This window comes from Parasteatoda tepidariorum, chromosome 3 (genome assembly GCF_043381705.1).
Source record: "Parasteatoda tepidariorum isolate YZ-2023 chromosome 3, CAS_Ptep_4.0, whole genome shotgun sequence".
Taxonomy (NCBI): Eukaryota; Metazoa; Arthropoda; class Arachnida; order Araneae; family Theridiidae; genus Parasteatoda; species Parasteatoda tepidariorum.
The window spans coordinates 87,345,948-87,369,222 of record NC_092206.1 but is presented as its reverse complement, the minus strand read 5'-3'; the positions used below and the strand labels follow the sequence as shown (position 1 = coordinate 87,369,222).

At 27.0% G+C, this 23,275-nt stretch overlaps 1 protein-coding gene across 2 annotated transcripts in view; it reads left to right on the top strand.

The window, feature by feature from the left end:
• Nucleotides 1-23,275, top strand: part of LOC107454091 (Cap methyltransferase 1) — a 39,952-nt gene that overhangs the window by 2,450 nt on the left and 14,227 nt on the right. For both annotated transcript variants that reach the window (XM_043045612.2, XM_043045611.1), the window contains exons 2-14: nt 4,768-4,851; nt 5,935-6,006; nt 9,187-9,294; nt 9,915-10,027; nt 10,962-11,123; nt 11,225-11,320; nt 12,310-12,381; nt 12,632-12,726; nt 13,672-13,744; nt 15,284-15,476; nt 16,247-16,356; nt 20,095-20,191; nt 22,250-22,382. In XM_043045612.2, coding sequence (XP_042901546.1) covers nt 4,768-4,851; nt 5,935-6,006; nt 9,187-9,294; nt 9,915-10,027; nt 10,962-11,123; nt 11,225-11,320; nt 12,310-12,381; nt 12,632-12,726; nt 13,672-13,744; nt 15,284-15,476; nt 16,247-16,356; nt 20,095-20,191; nt 22,250-22,382 — 1,408 coding nt within the window. The remainder of the gene's footprint in view (nt 1-4,767; nt 4,852-5,934; nt 6,007-9,186; nt 9,295-9,914; nt 10,028-10,961; nt 11,124-11,224; nt 11,321-12,309; nt 12,382-12,631; nt 12,727-13,671; nt 13,745-15,283; nt 15,477-16,246; nt 16,357-20,094; nt 20,192-22,249; nt 22,383-23,275) is intronic.

The window sequence follows — 23,275 nt, the reverse complement described above, 5'->3', positions numbered from 1 at the left end:
CAATTAACTTTCGTTTCTCATAGGACGCATCTCATATAGTGTCAAACTTCCAGTAAATATTAAAATTCTATTTTGAATAGTTTTTTCACAAAATAGATGATTGCGTTTTTTGATGAGGAATTACCCCAGGTCACCCTATAAGGAACATATAACTAATATTTATAAGGAACTTACAAGTTATGTTGCATAAATACAAACTTGATACAAGTGTATAAAGATTTTTTTTTAATGTTATACCAAAGATCTTTATTATCCAGTATGCTAATTTGAATTTAAAAGTAGTTATATTTATGAATAATGATAAATATAATTCATATTGTTTATTATATTTATTTATAATTATTACAATTATCATTATTTTGAAACAATTTTTATCTCTTAATTTTTTCTTTACTTGTATTAAGAATACAAATAATGTATATCTTGAAAGCAAGAAGTAATTATTCAACAGCTGAATATTTAGATATTCAACAAAACTATATAGTATTCAGCGAATTCCCTGATTGTGAATGTTGCAACCTGTTTAAAAGATGTCTAATGTACAAAACTGCTAATGTTTATCTTTAAAAATGTCTAATTTTCAGTATAATCTATATTATACACTAAATTTGGTTATTAATAAATTTCTTAATAATATCACTGCAGATTTTCAATAACACATGAAAATGAATACATAAAATTACAAAAGATGTGAGTTTTCAAAAGTACAAGATTTTGGTTACTATTCAAAATATAAGTGTTTCTTCAAAATTTTAAATTTATTTTTTCTAGAACATATTTAGAAACACTATCCTTTATAAAAAATATATAAATTTTATGTATTAATTAAATGTCACATATGAATATAGGTTTTTGACAATGAGGTTTTCGACGTGACATTTTAAACCATGGTTTAAACCGTCAAAAACCTGCAATCCCTGCTCTCTCTATGTCTTTACTATAGCTTTCAATTCGTTTACAAACATACTGCGCCAAGTATTTTTTAGGTCTTTCTCTTTTTCTATTGCCCTGAGGGTTCAAATCAAAAACTTGTTTTACTTTAAACTTTTCAAGTTTATGTAGAACAGGGCCAATCTATTTGTGTTTTTAATTTTCAGATCAATTGGTTTCTGTTTTGCTTTTCTAAGGATTTTATTTCAAATTTTATAGAACCGCTTGTTATGTAAGATTCTTGATGTAAGTTTTCTACTTAAGCTTTTTGATGTTACAGTACAGAATCATTTTTCCGGTATCTAGAAATCTGAGAAAAATTTTGCTTGGTTTTACCGCCAATTTGAACTAGAACGATTGAGAAAAAACGCGGAAAATTGATTCACCCTTGAAATTGTGCACAGGAAAATGTGTGTGTGGGAGGGTATTCTTTCTCCCGATTCATGGAGAGAAAACTTCAATATTTTTTTCTTGGCCTTGAAGATCTTTAGGTTGAGAGTGGGCAGGGAAGGGACAAATGTTTTATTTTCTCCTGTGTGTTTAAAGGAATCCTCGTTTTTCAGGTACGCTTTTGTCAATCAAACATAAGGGAGTAGCATGCTGATTTTGTTTTCTCTTTGATTTACGAGGGGGTGAGAAAAATGCATTGCACATGCATGTCAGTGAACAGAAAATGAAGGAGAAATAAAAAGAAAAATATATTCCTATATACTGAGAAAAAGTGAAATAGAATTACAGAATATTAATTGGAATACGAAAACAATTAAAAAATGGCTATCTTTTATTTAAGAATAAAGTAGGAATATAGTTGAGCTGATTTTAACCATTTAAAAAATAAGCAGAAAAATTTAGTAAATTATAACTCAAAACATAATTGGCTGTGCCGATGGGGAAGGGGGAAATATAGAAACCATAGAGCTTTTACCGAACTAGTACTTAAATTCATAATTCATCGAAATAAAATGAATAAGTTTTCTTTATTAGTTCAAATTAAATAATTTTAAGAGAGTTATAAAATATCTGTGATAATCTAAATTTGAGTAGCTATTTTTTTTTTTCAATGCGTTACTTAAAAAAATGGATTAAATAAGAAAACAAATTGCTAACATACAATTAAAAACGTGACTAAGTTTTGCTACTCCTTATAAGGACATGACGTTTTAAAAAATAAAATAATGAACAAGTATGAATCTTTTTCTAAAGTCGGATCTTGTTAAATTTATAATCTGGAATGAAAATTTGGAAATTGAACAATGATATCATCTGAAAGTAAAATGACGGATTGGTAAGCCCTGGGATTTGTTATTGAAAACGAGATTTGAAAAAAAGAATCAGTGAATTGTTAGGGGAAAACACAATTTTATCCTAAAATCTGGGAATTGTCATTGTCAGAGAATTCTACACTCGATCAAATTGCTGGATTTTACCCTTCCGTTTTTCATACTATAGTAATTTGCGCTTGTGCAATAAAAATAGGAAGAGGAATAAAAAGAAATTCTAATTTTTTTTCTGAACTAACCATCAATTCAAGATTCTTCTATTATTCTTAATTGTTTTTGAATGTTGTCAATTGGATGTCTGAGTTAAGAAACTTGCATCTACTCCTCTCATGGCACAAACATCTAACAAAGTCCTCTTCCATTTTCTATCAACAATATTGTGATCAATTTGATTCCTTGTCTTTTTATCAGGAAGATATCCAATAAGCTTTATCGGTAATTTTGTGTTGAAACATTGTTCCTTCAATACATAAATTGTTAGTGATATAAAAAATCAATAAAAAGTTCCCCATTTTCATTCATTCTTCCAAGTCCATGTCTTCTCATTGTACATTCAATTTCATCATTCTCTGATCCAACTTTAGCATTCAGGTCACCAATAACCATCAATATGTCTTGTGAATTAAAACACTGTAGAGTGTTTGTTTCTCATCATCATTACTGTCATTAGGAGGTGCATACACATTAATAATTGAAATATTTTTTTGTTTTCCTCTAAATCTAGCTCGAATTATTCTCTCTGACACTAGATCCCATCCCGTCACAGACACTCTAACTGCACTGGAGAGTAATACCGCTCCCTTACAGTTTATGTCCTCTTCATTTATGTTTCCTTACCCCTATTTGACTTCTAAAAAGGGAGAAGTGTACGGGGGTGTACTTAGACATTGTTTATACTAACATAGTAAACCTTTCTGAGAGAAAAAAAGTCTTGGGTGTTTATTATTCCAAAGAAACAGTCTTTTTTTTGCACTATAAATACCATATTAAAAATTCAAATGGTTTTATCAATTTGGAAACATCAGAGAATTTAATTAAAATGCTTAAAAATTCAGGGGGAAATGAAATAATTTGAGTTGCAGGTCTAGCATTTTTTTCCAAACAATTGGCTTTGTAATAATTTTTATTTAAGAAATTGTTTATTTTAAAATTCTTAAAGCAAGTATAAGTGTTGTAGTAAGTTTGTTAGAAGACTGGTCTGAAATAAGAGCCTCTTTGTATTTTAATTTTTTGCCTTTCTGGCAATGTGCTTAGAAATTGTTTGATTAAAAATATTTTTCTATCTCAGGGGTTTCCAACTTACATGAGGCCGGGGGCCACAATCAAATGGCGGGCCGCAACTTTATCAAAAATTTGTGTAGGACTCTTTTATATTTGAAGGAACATTAAATATTACTGTCAGAGTTTTATCAAGTTGAACAAAACGAAAAGTATTGAATTGCAAAGTAAAATAAGAAGTAGATTTTTAAAAATATTTAATTGTTATTAATAATATTTTTAAAAATATTAAATAAATAATAAAAATTCGAGCTTCAATAACTTTCAAGTGCGCACCTATGTATGAAACAATTAATGTGCAACAGATATCTAATTGTTAAGGTATTAAAATTTACATAGTAGTACACAAAATATTCAATGAGAAAATTGAGATTTGTCTGCTGCAACTACCAGAGAATAGATATTTACATTTAAAATTTACAAATGTGTGTTTAAATATTTTCGTCCAAAATGAGTGGTTTCAAAATGTCAAATCGGAGAATTTCTTCGAGAAAATTTCTGATATGCACATTATATTCACAAAATACGAAAAAAATGAAATAAAGAAGAGCAACATACACGATTATTTTTGAATTTGAATAAATATTTTACTTATTATTTATTGAATTAATATAGAAAATTTCTGATACGCACATTATATTCACAAAATACGAAAAAAATGAAATAAAGAAGAGCAACATACATGATTATTTTTGTATTTGAATAAATTATTTTTGTATTTGAATAAATATTTTCTTGGATGCAAAACCTGAAAAATAAATTTCATTGCACCCTTGATTTGTTAAATTTCACAGAAACGAAGAAATTAGGTTTTTATTAACGAGAAAAGTATTTTAAACCTATATAGATTTTTAAAAAAAATTTTTGCAAAAAAATGAAATCTAATATATTTTAGTTCGCGGGCCACAAAAAAAGGCTTTGCGGGCGCCAGTTGGAAACCCCTGGTCTATCTAAACAAATTTGATCTAAAAGTTCACCCTCTCTCCCTTCTCAAAATAACAAAGAATTAAAAATTTTTTGAGTATGACAAAAGTCAATATTTCATTAAGAGCTTTTTAGCCCTTCTTTTGTATATAATTTGAAATTTAGAATTTTCTGTAAAAAGATAAGTTGTTCCTTCAAAAAAATTTTACTTTGCTATTTTTTTTAAAAATTTAAGTTATTCAGTTACATAATTTATTCTACGTGATTTAATTAATAAAGTGATAAGAACATCAAAATGAATTTGTGTCTGTTTATCATTATAATAGAGTTGTGAAATTTGTATTTATTCTTTTAGATTCTAGTACTAGTGAGAGTGAAGAGGATTATGGAAAAAGGTTGCAGAATCAGCTGCAATTTGACAAGAACAGTTTAAAAAGAAGTAATAAATAAACTTTTTTTGTAAACTAACCGTCTTCTTTTGTTTAGTTTATTAACATATAATTTAAAAAAAAGTTTTTTTTTTAGTAAATTAAGTCTTTTGATTTATTCAAATTGCGTTTGTCTTATAATTTATTAAAATTATTCATTTTTTTAGATGAATTTTTAGTTAGTAGTAGAACCTTGATCAATCATTTCTCAACAGACTATTCATTATGAAGGATAGGTACTGGAAAACGGGGAATGCGGGTCAGCTTGAAATATGAAGTAATGACTAGAAAATGTTTGAAAATTAATACATTACGTATAAAAAATTTTAATTGAAAAAATTATGTACTTCCTGCAACAATATTTTTCACACAAAAGAAGGATAAATAAATATATTTATTTATTTATTAGGAAATTTTGGTTATTTTTCTTTGCGAACAGCGAATTTTCAACATTTGTTACAGGCTGCTGTCCACTTTCTGGAAGTTTGTTTGAATGCGAAAGGTAATGTTTTAAAGGCTTCATGCCTTTTACAAATGTTTGTCCAATTGGTTGTGTTGTTTAATCTTTATCGGTATGACTTTGCACTTCTTCAGTTTCTACAATCATTTTTTGAACCGATAACACCACAAGTTTGAACATTTTCCTCAATCAATGCATAAACATCAAACCTGTTTGAGGCATTTTATCGAAACTGTAACAAATCCAGATTTTCTTCATTTTTAGCACCAGGAGTGACGATTTCTTTTCTCTAAACAAATTAACTTCAATATTTCTTTTTTAAATGTAGATAGACTTTCTGATCAATAGACACAAGAACCTGCTAATTTTAAAAACGATCTAAAGGGGTATTATTTACATTATAACAATAGCTTTTGTGATTTGACCTTTAAAACAATACAATACATACGGTGGAATAAAGCAAGAGGGAGAGATGGATCAATGTTCTTATTTTTTTTGCATCTGTTTTTAGTATTTTTATCATCACTTTTTATGTTTTTTTTTTTTTTTTTTACCATTTTGTTATAATTAGTTTAAGAGCAATTGGAAAAGTTAAATTTAATAGTGATACTAAATAGGTTATTTTTTTTTTAAGGTTTGAGTACTGATGATACAGAAGATGAACCTGATTTAACAGCATTTAAGAGTCCATATAAATATGCTGAAAGTATGTTATGATATTATAAATGTACCTGAATTTTTATGTAATTTTTTTTTTTCTAATTCCGTTTTGACTGACAATGTTTCATTTAAAAAAAATTTTCTTCAGTTGATCATTATTAGCAGGAGTCTGTCTAGGTTTTTCTCAGAGGTACCTATTTTGTGAAAATTAAGACATAATTTGTGAAAAATTAAAAATTATATTAAAAAAATCAACACAAAAATATGGATTTATCGTTTCTTAAGGGATATAAAAATTAAAGTTTAAGAAAAAGTATTATGTGAAATTACCGTTTTTCTTAAAGTTGAATTTGTGAAGGTACGGCTAAACGGTAGTAAATTCGGCCTGGACAGACCCCTGATTAGATATGTTGATTTTTTGGATAGAGCAATTATATCTTGTAACCCAGATGTCCATTTATTAAATAGTTGTTCATTAATTAGATGTAATGCCATACCTTATTTTCTTTTTGCTTATGGTGTTTGCTCACAGAGTGGTCCAAAACTAAAGGTAAAAAATGTAAAGGCAGGTAGAGGGTACCTAAAGCAGATTTTGTAAAGGAATGCAGATGTGTATATGTAGTGTCAAACACTAGTGTGTAAAGTAGTATTAATCGCAAAAAAGTAAGAAGGTTTGTTAAACTAAAAAAGCAATAATTTAGGAAAAGTTTCCAATAGCTTATACCTTTAAGAATCAAACAGTTTACAATATCTGCTCAAAAGAATCCCCTCTACATGCCTTTAAATTTTTGATGCACATTTTCGAACCACCCTGTATTACGACTTTCACTCGTGGTGCGTAGCATTTTTGAAATGTACTTAAAGTTGCTTATTTGCGATTTTTAAAAGCCCTTAAAGGTGCTTTTTTCTCTGAAGGTTTTTAAAAGGTGTTTAATATTTCCTTTCCGAAAATTAGATTTTTTTCTTCTTTACCATGTCGATTTTCGCCACATATTATGCAAATGTGTGATTTTTACATCGTTCTATTCAATGTTTTCATAATTCATTTAATCACAATCCATTCCGGCATGCGTAGGTCCGTGGCGTAAGCAAATGCCAATAATTTTATATGTTTGATTAAATATTTGTGAGTCTGCACGTGCGTCAACTGAAAAAGGTTCGGTGAGATTCTAGCACTCTCATATGCAACTCTGATGCGTTTTGCAAGATATTCTCAATTTTAGGCTTCATTTTCCACTTTTTGAAATTGAACAGAAAAATCTTTCAATTTTTTATGGTGGCTAATGTAATCAAGAAAAAAGTTATTTCTCAGAAACTAGTTATTTTGTTAATGTATATAGTGCTTAAAATTTTTTTGAGTGCTTGAAAAATACTTAAAAAGTGTTTATTTTTTGCTAAAATATTTGGCTACGCACCCTAATACTGTTTCTACTTTATTTGACTGTTCTCTAATAGTGTGATAAGCTTTATGAATGAATGTAAAATTCATCTTATCAGGAATGAGATTTTTCCACTTTTTAGCGGATTTCCGCTTTTTTCACTTTTATCTCTTAAATTTCAGCTTTTTTATCAAAAATTCAGATTTTCTAAAAATTTCATTTTTTTATAAGTATTCCGCTTTTTCAGAAAATTCACCGATTTTCAAAGCGAAACAGAAAATTCAAACTACATAGCTACCAATCCCTTCTCATTTTTACTTATTTTACCTATTTTCTCCCCTTTTACACGCAGCAAATAAGATTTTCCGAATTTTTTACCCACCCTCCAGATAGATCCGATTTTCATAGTTCAAACGACGCTGCTTCTGACAAGCCTTTTAGAGGTCCCAAGCCTGGAATCTGCTAATATCTCGATTCTTATTCACACGATTTTTATATCAAACATAGCTTTTCATATTTGCGTGTTGCGATTCTTATTAACNTTTTTGTTCTTTAATCTAGTTTTTATTAAACTTTTTTTTAAGAATATTTTTTTCATAACTACATATTTACAAAGGTGCTATTTATTTCTCTTTGTTAATTATTATTAGTTAACATTACCAATATGACATTCTTTTTTTATTTACAATTATTCAACTGTTAGTTTTTGTTTCTAATATTAAAAGTAAATTTTATAAAAGAAAGATAATATTAAAATAAGTCAACTGGTTGTGTAGTTGTAATACTAATAGCAACTTTGACATTATTTTTAACATTAATTTTTTGTACACGAATACATTTGTGCATGGACAAAATATAATTTGACTAGATACAATTTCTGAAATTTTGATGTATAATGTATTATACTGTTGTTTACTTTCTTGCTGTTAAAGATCTTGTTTTATTTTATTTAGGAACTTTATTACCCTTTTACTTTTTCAAGTGGTAACATTTCTTTTATGGTACATCTATTGTTCCAGCCATTAGCAAAACATTCATGGAATTAATTTCTAAAATCACTTATGTTTTTACCATGATTGTAATCTAGTTGATCTATATCATCGAATTTTGCATCATATTTGTTTAATAATTTTGAAGATTGATCGCGAAATTTTAAAGCTCATAGTTGAAGGTTATATTCTTATAGAGATATATTTAATCACATGATCATGAGTGCCACTCTTCAGTCCTGGGGACTGAAATTTTTCTTGAGTGAAGATCAGTAGATTAATTTTCTTAAATTAATATCTTTTTTCTATTAACTTTTATTATTAAAATTTCTGTTTTTTCTCAAAAATGTAACAAGTATTTTCATTATAGAGTTGCGCTTGCGTAAAATTTACTATCGTGGAAATTCAGCTTTTTTGCGTTTTGGCTAATCTCATCCCTGTCTTATACTGCCCGCCCTTTATTAGAATATGCTCAGTATTTTTATTTAGCCCTTAAAATTCTGTCAATTCTGATATCTTGCAAAAGAATATTTATTAGCATAAAATATCTTTTCTTAAGAATGTTTGTTATTTCGATTGAAAACGAATAATTTATTTGCTAATTGTTTGCTGCTTCCAAGTTTCCACAAGTGTATTTTTTACATTCTATATTATTTATTTTTTTAAAATCTCTTCACTTAGCCAATCATTTTCTGTATAATGAAAGATAGCATTTAAGCTATTTTTGTTCCAGTATATTTACAATATTTTATTTATACTTGATATATCATGTAATATTTTTATTAATTTCATAAATGAATTCAATTCAATCTTGCTGAAAGTTATTTTTCAACTAATTTGAACATGTTTCTGTAATAGGACTTAGTACTGACGATACTGAAGATGAACATCTAGATACTGTAGAATTACCTCCCAATAAGAAGATGATGTTGGGCTTCAAAAATCCTTCCCATTATGTGGAAAGAGGTAGCTTATAACCGTTTTTTCTATGAGCAATTCTAAGCAGAATGTAGTTTAATTATGAAAACTAATATCACCCTGACTGTCATATTATTGGTTTGAGAAAGTATAAATGCTGAAAAACAAAAGAAACAAGTAGATTTTTTATGATTCTTATTTAAAAAATAGAAATTCTTGATATCTACTTGCTTAAAATATTATTCCCATAACTAGCTTAACTTTTTTGTCAAGTTTAAAAAATATTTTGATTATGGTCTGATTCTTTCCAAATTATGTTGTATGGCTATTTGTATTTTGTTATTTATTATTCAATTAAAATTTTCAATTGGAGGAACTATTAATTTTTAATTGTTTCTACTGAATCCCATTGATATTCCCAAACCACTGATCACCATTCTTTAAAACAAACTTTTAAAATGTCAAAATAGTTTATTTGAAACAGAGCCAGTAATTTAGATCAGAATCGTCTAATAATAATTACACTTAGTGGTTATCCATGCAATTCAGTTATTTAAAAATTTTCTTAATTAATGCATTTTAAAATTAAAGTTCTTATCAGTAGGCTCCTTTTATATGTTTTGTTTTTGGAAAATGCAGTATTAATAATGGTAATTTTCTTTTGATAGACATTTCTGACAGTAGTGAAAGTGAAGAGAAAAGCACACCTGTGAGCTTTGGCTCTGATATGCCGAGTATGGATGCTTTGAATGGGAATTATGGAGTTGGGATGAAAATAATGGTGACTTCATTTTTTTCGCTCTCCTTTTTCTTGTTTTTTTTTTTTATGCGGTTTCAATTTGTATACAATTATATTTGTTGATCATGCAGTTAATGTAATACTGTTATTGTAACTGTTTCTATAAATATCAAACACATTTTCAGTTACTGTGTGAGAAAAAGCTTTTCAATCAAATTCACATTATTTAAAGCATTAAGAAGAGTTTTTGTCTCTAATAAGTAGGCAAGTGGAGATCTAGATGAGTAACTAACAATATTTATTTTAAAATAAAAAAATTAAAAATTGGAAGTACAATAAGGAAAGTTTCAGTATTCAGACTAACAGAAGACTATAATTAGTTCATAATTTCAGATTATGACAAGATTCATTTAATCTCTTATTGTGAATGCTGTCAATTTTTCTGTCAATAGCATGTATACTGATTGTTTAATTTTATAGTTCTGCTTATAAACTTTTCCCGTAACAAGTTACAATGTTTTACAATCCTTCCTGTTTGAAAGCCAATTCTTCAACAGCTCAGTTTCAGCTTCTAAAATATGTTGCTTCGTATGATTTTTACAATTTTAAGAAACTTTTTCATATAATTTTGCTTCTATTTGTTCATCATTATATTAATGTAATTTATCAAACATTATATCAATTATGATTTTTAAAGCTATTAATATAGTAAAACTTATATTCAAAACTTTCTTTCTGTAAATTTATTCAAATTTTTTGTCTCCAGTTACAAAATGTTGCTCAAGCTAGTAATACTAAATTTAATTGTTTCGTAAAAGTTTCATCACTCTTAGTTTTTTCTATAATATTTATACGTAAAGTTATCCTTGCCTTACTATTAAAATTTTTTTTTATAAATACAATGTTATAATATTTTTATCTTGCATGTTTTGTGTGCTTAATTTATTGTTCCTAATGATGTCTTCATTTATTTCAGTCCAAAATGGGATACAAATCTGGTACCGGTTTGGGAAAATTTGCACAAGGTAGAGTTAATATCGTTGAAGCTTCCCAACAAAGAGGAAGAAGAGGTTTGGGCCTCAAAATGAAAGCTGGCCTAGAACCTGCTGCTATTTTGTGGGAATCTGGACAAGATGAAGTAATAGAATTTTTCTCATTAATTTATTATATTTTAATTTCCTTTTTTGATAAAGTTTAGATTTTTATTTTAATAGAAGTAACCTTTTCCCTCCATTATAGATGATTTCTGTTGAAGAAGAAGTAACGTGGATTCCTGACATTAATTTTCCAACTGTAAGCATAAAAGAATTAAGAGAGTGGATGACAGAAGGAAATGTAAATAATTGTCATACTTTATAATTTATTTGTAGATATTAAACATATTTATAATATATTTGTCATGTTTCCCTGTACATATTTTGTACTTATCAATTTTATAAATTTAGGCCAGATAGGAATAAGGTATGCAGATATATTTTTATTCCGAGGATGAGACGCATGTTATTGTTTGTTGTCAATAACAGAAATGGCAGTTTTGATATCCATAAAAATATTAGTTTAGGATCTTATAAATTGGAATCAATTATATTGAATAATTTTTTTTAATCAACACATATGCTAATTTTGTAAGTGAAATATTTTAATTTATTGAGATTTAATGAATAATGATGCTAACTTTGAAATGTAGTTGTATTTATTAGTCAACAAGTTATTGTGGTCTCTACAAAATTGGAAATTATATTTAAATATAGATAAATATAAGTTAAAAAATAAATAAATATAGTAGTTAGATAGACTTTTAGTGTGTATATATTATAATGAGGTTTGACTTTTTAAATTTCTTTTAGATGAGTAAACTTTGTCAGCACTTTTTTAAAATCAAATGTTTTATAGGGGGAGTGGGCACAATTTATATACAACCGACCTCTATTTGATAAAACTCATAAGGCAGCATAGGTATCAAAAAATTGTTTTCTCTTTTGTTTAATTCTTAAACTGAAATCTCAATAAACTAGAAACATGCTAGGCATTCAGTGCCTATGTTTTAGTGTCTTATTATACGTGCTGATCACATGGAGAAATAAAAAGTTTAAACTTATTTACATAATCTTTTTTCAAATTATTATGATTTCCTTAATAATAGAGATGATTTACTCTTCTCCTTCAATTATTTAATTCTTTGATTTAAATTTTATCAAATTCTGTAATTTATAACAGTACAATTGTCTGTTCTAATGTCTAGTTGTTATTTAACTTGCCAATTATATTTATTGTTAATATTTAAGGAATTACAAAACTAATACATATTTTACTTTATCTAACAGAAAATAGACAAGATTGATGATGAAACTGAATTTGTGGATCCTACAATTCTAAAAAAAATTATTGATTACAAAGTAAGTTTGTGTGAAAATTTCACTAGTATTGTAATTGAATGTTATTGGTAGCATGAGTAAATATATCATTAAACTATAATTTTTCGGTCTTTGCTTGATATTAAACTTATTAAGAAAATTCCTCCATTATATGATCTTTTTTTGTTCAGTTATTGAAATTTTTATTATTTGTATTATAAATTAAATTGCTTATTGTAGCATAATAATAGTATTATCAATTTAAAAAATTATGTTAAATTTGATAATTTAGAGTATATTTGATGAGCTTGAACCTGAAGAAATGAGGAAGGCAAGAACACGATCCAATCCTTTTGAAACTATTCGAGGTGGAATATTCTTAAACAGGTAAAAGTATTTTTTATTTTATATTACATATTTAAACTCTAATCCAAGTATTTATAAATATTTTAATAATTCTCTCTATCGCTTCTGTAAAAATGGACACACTAAATTTTTACTTTTAATTATTTGTGCCCATTGTCCGTACAAGTCACACTAGTTATTTTTTTCTTTTTTATATTCCTAAATATTTACACAAAGTATTTTTTTCCTTCATAACAAAAAAGTAAAAAATCTTAAAAGTGTAAGAAAGTTTTTTAAGCAAAATTATTCATTATTGTATCTGATGACGAGTAATTTTGTTTCACTTTCTTTTTCAAAAGGTGAGGGTTTCATTTTTGCTTTCTGTTAGACCGAAAGGTTAACTCTGGGATATGGATCCAAACCAAAATATAGAACTAGTAACGAAAGGTATAGTTGATATGATATTCAACATAGTGTTCATGAGTATTTTGAATTATTACTATTATGAAAATATGCATTTTGGAGCTATAACAAGATAAATGTGTATGGAAGAAGGAATTAAATAAGTAAATAAAGTAGATTATCCCATTTCAATTGGCATCAAGAAAATTTTGGGTCAGAAAAGCTCAAGATGGTTAGGAACTTATAATTGAAAGTAATTTTTTTTACAATTGTTACATAAATAGATCAGGGTTTTTTTCTGTGAGTAATTTATGTTGACTTAACTGGAAAAAAAATTATAATAAAAACAGTTACGAATAAAAGCACATAACAATTATTTTACATGGATATCAATATGGAAATTTCTTTGAATTGATGCCATTACTTATGATGCATTGATATTTTTTGATCAATGCTTATCCTATTTTAATAATTGTTTGAAGGCCTACTCCTCATTTTTCATTGTAAGTAAGGGTTATAAAAGTATACTAAAAAACAGGAATTATAATTCATTTTAATTTTACTTACATTCATGTTATATTTCAGAGCTGCAATGAAGATGGCTAACATGGATGCCATGTTTGATTTTATGTTTTCTCAACCAAAAAAGATGAACGGGGTGAGCAAATTCTTTTCTTTATTGAAACTTTTCATACTATAGCAATGATGCTACTGTTTTTTTACACAAAATTGCTTCTAAGAATTTGAAATAAGACATATTGTTGTGTACCCATTCTATTTTAATCTGTTCCAAAATAAACACTTCCAAAAATTTTATATCTGTCAATATACACAATTAGGTGAGAATTAAATTATTACTTCTAACCTCACCAAAGATGTTTAATTTCTTCTCTAAATTGCTACAAAACCAAAGAAAAATTCATTACGGTTTTTCAAAGAATTACTCCACAAAGCTTAATCCTTGAAAAAAAAAATAAAGTGAAAAAACTAATATATATGTACAGTGCAAAGTCCCATAAACAGAACTCTTTTTCCCTTGTCCAGAAAAAAATTTTTATTTATTTTTTCTACATGTGCGACTGGTTGAAGAAAGGTATGCAGGGATGAGAATCCTCCGTTTTCCTGCTTTTTGATTTTTTTTTCTGACTTCCGATTTTTGTTCAATTTTAATCCCATTTCTGCTACAGTGTGGAAAAGAAATTGGATAATAAGTAAACGAAATTCGGTATTTCACTACAGCTCGAAGTGGGTCATCAATTGATTATTCAAAAGGGTGATTTGGAATTTGGGGATCATAATATTAATCTATTAAAGATGAAATCAATATTTTAAAAACTATGTGGAAATCCCAAATTGTTGAAATGGCGTTCGCAAAAACCACATGGACAATAAAATCGTCAAACATCTAGTCATCGTGAAGTAACTTTACAAATGAGCGATTCGAAATTTCCCCTTCTATGATTATGTAGCATTAAAAAGCTATGAAAATCGGTAAATAACTGGCAAAAATGCTATTGTAAATCCATGTGAAATTGCGGATGAATCCTCAATAAATGAATGCACTATTTGAAGTTAAAACATTGAGATTTTAAAACATTGAGATTTTAAAAACGAAATGAAAATCGGTTTTAATAGTTACTGAAAAAACGATCGGCAAAGCCACGTGGATTCACTGTGGAATTGTCGCTAATTAAGTGGATGGAGAAATGATTACTAACTGAAATGCGTGATTCAGAATTTGCATTGAGGTTTTAAAAACTATATGGAAATCTGTAACAAAATCTTTTGAAATAGCGCAGCCACCCAAATTGCGTGAATTTATACATTGTATATTAAAATTCATGTTAATTATCATCTATTTGTTATTTTTATTGAATTAGGATGTTATGATATTTGTTTACCTTAAAGACTAAAGACCTATTATTGGGAAAAATCTATTTTCCGGGCTTGCCAAAGTTCCGAAAATTCCGGATATGGGACTTTGTATTTGCATAGACCACTGTATATATATGTATGTATATATATTCTAGTAAAATTCTAATTATAATGACTCTTGCAGATTTGTTTATTTCTGTTTCTGTGAAAATTATAAATTATACTTAATTTTAACAATTGATTAGCAGTTATTTTTTTTACTGTACGTTTTATAATTTCCCTGTTAATGGATGCCCTAACTTCATAATTAATCATGTTTCAGGAGTCACTTATAGAAAATAACGAGCTTTTATACTTTGCTGATGTTTGTGCTGGCCCTGGAGGTTTTTCAGAGTATGTTCTATGGAGAAAAAAGTGGGAGGCAAAAGGATTTGGATTTACATTAAGAGGCTCAAATGACTTTAAATTAGAGGACTTTTTTTCTGGTCCACCTGAAAGCTTTGAACCATACTATGGTAAATAAATTTTTGTTTTATGTTATGAGAAGTTTTTGTTTGATTTAGATTTTGTTAATGAACACAAAAAAAAGTTTTATAATCAAATATTATAGTCATTTGAGAAATTAATGTTGATATTAATGTTTTACAGTCATTTGAGATATTAATGATTAATAATTTTGAATTTTTAAAAAAAAAAAATTTTTTTTTTTTATCTTATACTTAATATTCTTTTTGATTAAACTAAACATCCTATTATTTTTTATGTTGAGAAGTTTCTAGTTATTAGATAACTTACAAAAAAAAAAAACTTCTATTATTCTTAAATAGACTCATATAACCACAATACTTAGCCCTCATATCATTGAGAAACCTTTTGTTAGAATTATTTTGAATTAAGATTTACCATACTAAACTAATATTTTACCTCCTATAAAAAAATATATGCATAAAAGTAAAATTCTGAACTTAAATACCATAATTTTGCAGAAATATGACACCATAGAACATATGCTGCATCCACAAAATTGAACTAAAATGGGCACAGCTCAAAATTTTATCATTATCCAGTTTACTGTATCGCAGTATCCAGTTATTCAATTTATTCTGCCAGATTTAGTTTTTTACACCTTTTTTATCCTCTTAATTTAGCTCTCTTATGTAATGTCATTTGCAGTCTAGTGCACCTGAATTTATATAATTGAACCATCGATACTTGTTTAAATCTAATCAAAAACTCGTATTATTATAACTCTTCAATATTTTATTTTATTTTGAAATTTTTTTAGGTGTCAATGAGGATGGAAATGTATATGCTCCTGAAAATCTCCGGTCCTTTAGTAAATATGTGTATGAAAATACTGAAAACAAAGGAGTTCATTTTATGATGGCTGATGGTGTATGTTATTTTTTTATATTGCTTGCCATTATGAATATTTTGCGAACTACTCTTATTTTAACCTTTTCACTATGCTATATAAATGTTAAACATCTTAAACTTTATTAAATAACCTTGAAAATAAATTTTTTGTTTTATTATTTTTTTCAACTTGAGACCAAAGAAAAATTAGTTTAATAAATTTTAAGCTATAACAGGGTGCTTAGCTTTTTTAAAAAGTGATTAAAGGTGCTTATTTTTGATGTTCGTTTTTTAAAAGTCCCTAGAGGTGCTTTTTTTATTGAGCTATTTTAAAAAGTGCTTAATTTCTGCTTTTCCAAAATGAGAAATTTTTTTCTTAACCAGGCCAATTTTTGGCACTAATTAAGCAAAAAGCTCGGTTTTCACGTGTTCCTTTTAACATTCTCACAATTCATTCATCCACAATCTATTTTGCCATATGTCGGTCCATAGCACATGAAAGTGCAGATCATTTTACATGCTTGATGTAATACTTGTGATTTCGCATGTGCTTACACTGAGCTTGATTCAATGAGAGGAATTCTTGCATTCTCATGTACAACTCTGCATTTTGACTTGAGAAATTCTTGATTTCAGGCTTCAATTTCTACCCTTTGAAATCGAACCTAAAAATGGATTTTTTTCTGATCATATGGAACTAAACATTGGTAATTTTTTCTCCCTAATAGCAAATTTTTTTTAAAATTTCTCTTGTTAATTTTATCATTGGTGAAACACCATCGTCTTCGTCCCTGGCAATCCAATGGCTTTCTTGCATTATTATATTTATATGTCAGTACTTTAATGCTTGAACTTGATTTGGGGATCATTCATCAATTACATATTTTATATGGATCCAAAGCAGTCAATAATCACAAAGCTTCATCACCTCACAAATTCCATCTCTCTTTTATTCCTTAAATTTAATAAAGACAAGAAATTATTGAGATGACTTAATCTTAGGATGTTTTACCTGAGAGATTGTCAACTAATTGCCTATAATTTTTTAACCTTTTTATAGTTCTGTATTACTTTTAAAATTTTCAGTTCTTATAAGTTATTTTATGAAAAACTCAATAATATTTAGTGGGAAGATTTTAAGAAAAGGGAGATGCAATGAAAAATCTTATGTTAATTCAGATTTGTCTTTTCAAAATAATTTAATTCCTCTCCTAATGAATTGATTTAAAAACAACTGAAGTAAAAAAAGTCAATAATCTGAAAATTTTTTAATATTATAAAAGTAGGACATTACATAATAATTTACTTCTAACAAGAATGGCTTCAGATACTTATTATGTTAGCATTTTGAAATAATTGAAATTTTTTTAATCTTTTTATTAAAGAAATACTGAACCAAGTAACAAATTTTCATAAGGGCCATTCACTAATTTACATTAGTAATATAAATTTATTAAGTTTTTTTACTTAAAAATGATACATCATAATTTGTATTAGCAGGATTTTAAAACAAAAATGTGAGATTCATATTCATGCAATTTTGAAACCAAATATCAAGATTCGCATTTCTGCAATTTTAAAATCAAGCATTGAGATTTGTATTAACGTGATTTTAAAATAAAATATGAAGATTCAATCACGCAATTTTGTTATCTAAGATCGAATTTCGTATTCACACGTTTTTAAAATCAAATATTAAGATTCGTATTCACGTGATTTTAAAATTAATCATCAAGATTCGTTTTAACGCGATTTTGAAAATCAAACATCAATATTCATATTCACTCCATTTTAAATTCAAACATTAAGATTCAATTCGCATGATTTAAATAAATATTTAAAGTGCTTGCATTAATGTTAATTATAGTTGCTAATAAAACTGAATAAATAAATAATTAATCCATAAACATTTTTATTTACTAATCAGAGTTATGAGTAAGAGTGGTAGTATGAAATTCTTTAATTTAAAAGAATGTTTTATGTAAATTTTATAGTACAACCTATTGTGATGAAAAATCACTAAAAAGATTAATAATTTAATTTTAAATATGTATTATAAAATTAAAATCTTGTGTTTTCTCTTTTTTTTCCTCTTCCTTTTACATATTTAATGTTTTGAAATTTCTTTGAATTGTGCTATGTCAAGGCTTTAACAGATCAAGATTAGATCATTGCAATCAAGATTTGATTTCGTTTCTGAGGAGCTGCACTTACATGTTTTTTTTTCTTTCTAGATGTTGTTGAGAAATAATACTGCATCTATATTTTATTTTATGATTTAAATTGCTAATTGCTGTTAATACAAGCCATTACTGTTTGTTATTTCTTTCAGTTTTTCTTTTTTTCTAATTCCTACAGTGCAGCATTTATCTTACTCCTTTTATTTTTTTAATATAATACAGCATGTCAGATTTGAGCACCTATACAATTAAACATTACTTTCAATTCACCTCAATTCTGTTTATTATTACCCGTATTAATTACTGTTTATTTTGCTGCAGTTTGTAAGTTCAAGTTTATTTGCTCAATGATAATGTATTGAAAAAAAATATTACTTTATGGACAATATTTTCTAAGAAATAATTTATCTCCCATTTAATGTAGTTTAGTGGGTTCTAAGCATTTACAGTCCTTTTTTCTTTTCTGTTATTTAAATTTTTCTTAGTTACAATCAGGGTGCTTAGCGTTTTTTAAAAAGTGCTTAAAGGTGCGTATTTTTGATTTTCGTTTTTTAAAAGCCCTTAAAGGTGCTTTTTTCATTGGGTGTTTTTAAAAAGTGCTTAATTTTCACTTGTTCAAAATGAGATTTTTCCTTTACTATATTGATTTTTGCTTCGAATTTTGCAAAAAGATACATTTCACATTGTTCTATTCAAGGTTTTCAAAATTAATTCAACCCCAATCTATTTTGGCGTATTCTCAGTCTGTAGCGTACGAAAACGCTATTCGCTTTACATGATTCAAAATGTCTTGACTTTTGACAATTGTCAAAAACAATCCCGAAAGGTTTTTTATTTATTTTATTTTTACATGATTGTTAAAACTAGATAAAACCGTCGATTGTCAAAAACTTTCCAACCATGCTTAATGGGATACCTGCAAGTGATGTAGTGTGGGTATCTCGATCCTGATTGGTTATTGAAATGTGGCAATTGTTTACGCTAGCAACTGTTCTTTTTATTCTACTTCGAGGAAGTAAAGCCTGCCAAGTACCAATTCTCTTAAGTAACGCAGCCTATAATCTTTCACAAATATTTCAATTCTACCACTATATAATAACACAAAGACAGGCACGAAGTCATGTAGAACACAAACAAACTTATTATGCATCGAAGTTGCCAGGTACACAAAGCAAAAATATATAACAGTTACAATTAAATACATGAACAAATAATAAATTAAAGTTAAGTAAAAGAAGTAGACTAGAAAGAATTTTATTTCAACAAATTTGATTTGCTATACGGCTCTCTATTTAATTAACTCAAAGTTAATTAATATTTTAAGTTGTGTAGAGAGACTTAGCTCAACTTTAATACTCCATATTGCTGATAAAGATTAGCTGGTGCTGACGTCATAGATCACATGCATGGGTATTGGTTGTCTTCTTCTTCTTGGAGTGCAAGTACCCAATTATGATATTTTTTAAAGTGCTTGAAAATATTTTTTGAGTGCTTGAAAAGTACTTAAAATTATTTTGTGTTAATTTGGCTACGCACCCTGACAATGTATTTTTATCTTTGTTATTCACTTAATAGGTACCTATTTTTTTCATTCCAGGGATTTTCAGTTGAAGGAAAAGAAAATGAGCAGGAAATTTTGTCAAAAAGATTGTACCTTTGTCAGTTTTTGTGTGCCCTCATGATAGTACGGCCAGGTATAGTTTCATTTCGACTGCAAATTAGAAATTACTATTATAAAGATGAATAGATTCAGTTATCTGCTGATACTATATTTCTTATTAGGCACGTCTATGTATATTATGTTAATTTAGGTATTAATTGTTTGATAGTCACCTAAATTTTGAAAAATAATCCTTAAAGCATTTAGATTAACTTAAGTAGCTTAAGGAGAAAGGAAATTAATGAGAAGCTTAATTATGTTTTAAATATCATTTTACCTTTTTCTTGCATTTACAGTCCTATTTTTATTTTGTTTTTCTTATTTATTAAAATAATATTCAAGTAGCAAGTTTTGATATATGATGATGCCACAAATTTTTTGATCACTTTTTAATCATCTCAATTTCATTGATTTTAGCCAATTTTCTAAGTTTAATTACCCTTTTTCTTCTATTTCTGCTTTAAAATGTTATTAAATATTGGGCATGAGGAAGTCAAACTGGACATTTTTAAGTCTTTTGAAATTTATTTTTCATCTCCTGAAAATATATGTACTGTAAAAAGAAAGTAATGTTGTGATAAGGCAGTCATCAACAGAAAGAAGACGAAAAAAAGTTATTTTCATAACTGTACTGTTATACTATGTGCATCTTTGACGAGGTATCCTCAAGGGAGAATCATGATAACTTGAAACTATATATAATGATTCGAGACTAACACATAAGTAATTAAAATAACATGCTAGCAAATAGGTTACAGAAGAATAGCGACTAACATAAATTAGTATAGTCCTTATATACTCTCTCTGGATCGGGAGGCAGCTCCGTAGCTCTGCAGCTAAAGACTGTTGCCGTGGATACGTTAATAATGACGAAAAGTGATGTCGGCTGACATCACAACACATGTTATAACAATATATTTTTATTAATATTTTTTTCTTCTTTTGAAACATGCATTTGAATGCAACTAGCTTTCAAAATATGTTACAAGATGAGTGACAATGATAACAAGTCTCCCAAAAAAAGTTTTTCAAGTTTTTGATTATTTTTCAATATTTGATAAAAATTATAATGTGATTTGTGCTTCATTTTGGTAGTAGATTTAAGTTAGTGTAATTTCGAATTTTTTTTTTTTTTAGAACTATGTAGTAAGCTCAAATTCTGGAAGGGAAAAAAAAACTCCTAACCTAATAGTTTTATGTTGGATGCTATGATAATGAAAAGATTGTCTTAGTATCATTAAACCCATTTTCTAGAGTCAAATTTTTCAATAAATAAATAAAGTTTAAAAACCTACTTTTGATTAACTAATTTATTTATTTGTTTGTGAATATTTGTTACTTGCCTTTTTTACAGGTTTAAACATATGTGCAATGGTTTATAATTAAAATGAAGAATTATCACAGAAGATGCTAAAGAACACAACTCTTAAACTAAAATGAATTTAATAGACTGTTTCCTTATTTCTTCTGCTAAAAATTCTGGTTTGAAAAATGTTTCTAAAACAGTAGAATATATATTTTAAAATATACACTAAGATGGTATCCATTATATAAATGCTATCTTGGTATACATTTTAAAATGTATGTGTAGTACCACAATAGTTGTATACTAATAAATAAATTTGTTTTTATTTTTAATTCTTAAAATCAAATGTATTTCTAGTATTTATATTGACTTTTAAATTATTAAGGTTTAAATAATTTAATTTATAGTTTTAAAATTTAAATTGACTACAAATTAAACATAGAAAACAAGGAAGTGTAGAAAATAGAATGCATAGTTTTCCAAATGCTTTTAAATGCAATTTAAAAAATTAGAGATATGACAATAAAGTAGCTACAGACAATGTCTTGATCTTTAGTGAAATTATTCCTTTTATTTTATATGCATAAATTATTCCTTTTATTTTATATGCATGTAATAAATCATTTTTAACTATCACTTTAACTCATGATTTTTAACTAAATCATTTTTATTCCGAACAATCATTTTTTTAACAATTTAATTTTGAATTATAAAAGTTTTATTACTTATTGTTAAAAACTAATCTATTTTTAATTATTTTATGTAATTTAATCTATACCATTTCAGAAGGTCATTTTGTGTGTAAATTATTCGATTTATTCACCACATTTAGCGTGGGACTTGTATATTTGATGTGTATGTGTTATGAAAAAGTGTGCATATTCAAGCCAAATACCAGCAGACCAGCCAACTCTGAAAGGTATTTCTACTAATGTTTTCCCCAAAAATTAAATGAATCTTTTTTATCTCTATTAAGTAACATTTCTGTCAAGATGCCTTTCAAACTTGAAGTTTCGTATTCATTAAGCTATGAAAAATTTAGATCTGTTATAATATATATGCAATATATACTATTCTTTCAATATATATGTTAATCACTCAGGGGGAACTTAGAAGTTATGAAAAAAGAAGTTATAGTCCAAAAGAGTTGTACCTAAAGATCTCTCTTCTCTAAGTACACATTTTTAACATATTTTTGTAAAAATTTTCGAAGGAATTTTAAAATTTATGATGTAAACAAAAAGTTAACATGACAAATAGTGTATTTAGACTTTTGTAAACTTATTAAAACTTATTATAAATCGATTAACTATAAATCAAGCATTTTAATGTAAAGATTAAATATAAGTAATTTGTAGTAATGTAAGTAGATTATTAAATTAAATATTTAAAATAGAAAAAGATCATAAAATAAGATGAATACTGCATTATTTATTTATTTTATTAAAAAAAAATTAGCATGCATTCCATGTTAGTCTGAGTTAGATTTTAGTGTTCCTGAACTAACAAACTTTATAATGAATGAAAAAAAACATGATTATGTAACAGTTCTGTATGCATACTAATAACTTGTATGTATACTAAAAGTACTTTTAACTGTTTCGTTTAAATATGTGCAAACTTTGGAGATAAATGTGTACATGGGGCAGATAATCGGTGAATTTTTTATATTCAGTATTTAGTATTAGAGTGGAAAACAGTATAAAAGAAAAATGATTCCGTTATCTATATGTGAGAACAGTTTTCATGTTATTCATAGCATTATTCTGATAACAATATTAATGGTCTTGTATTTAAATATCAGGATTTTAG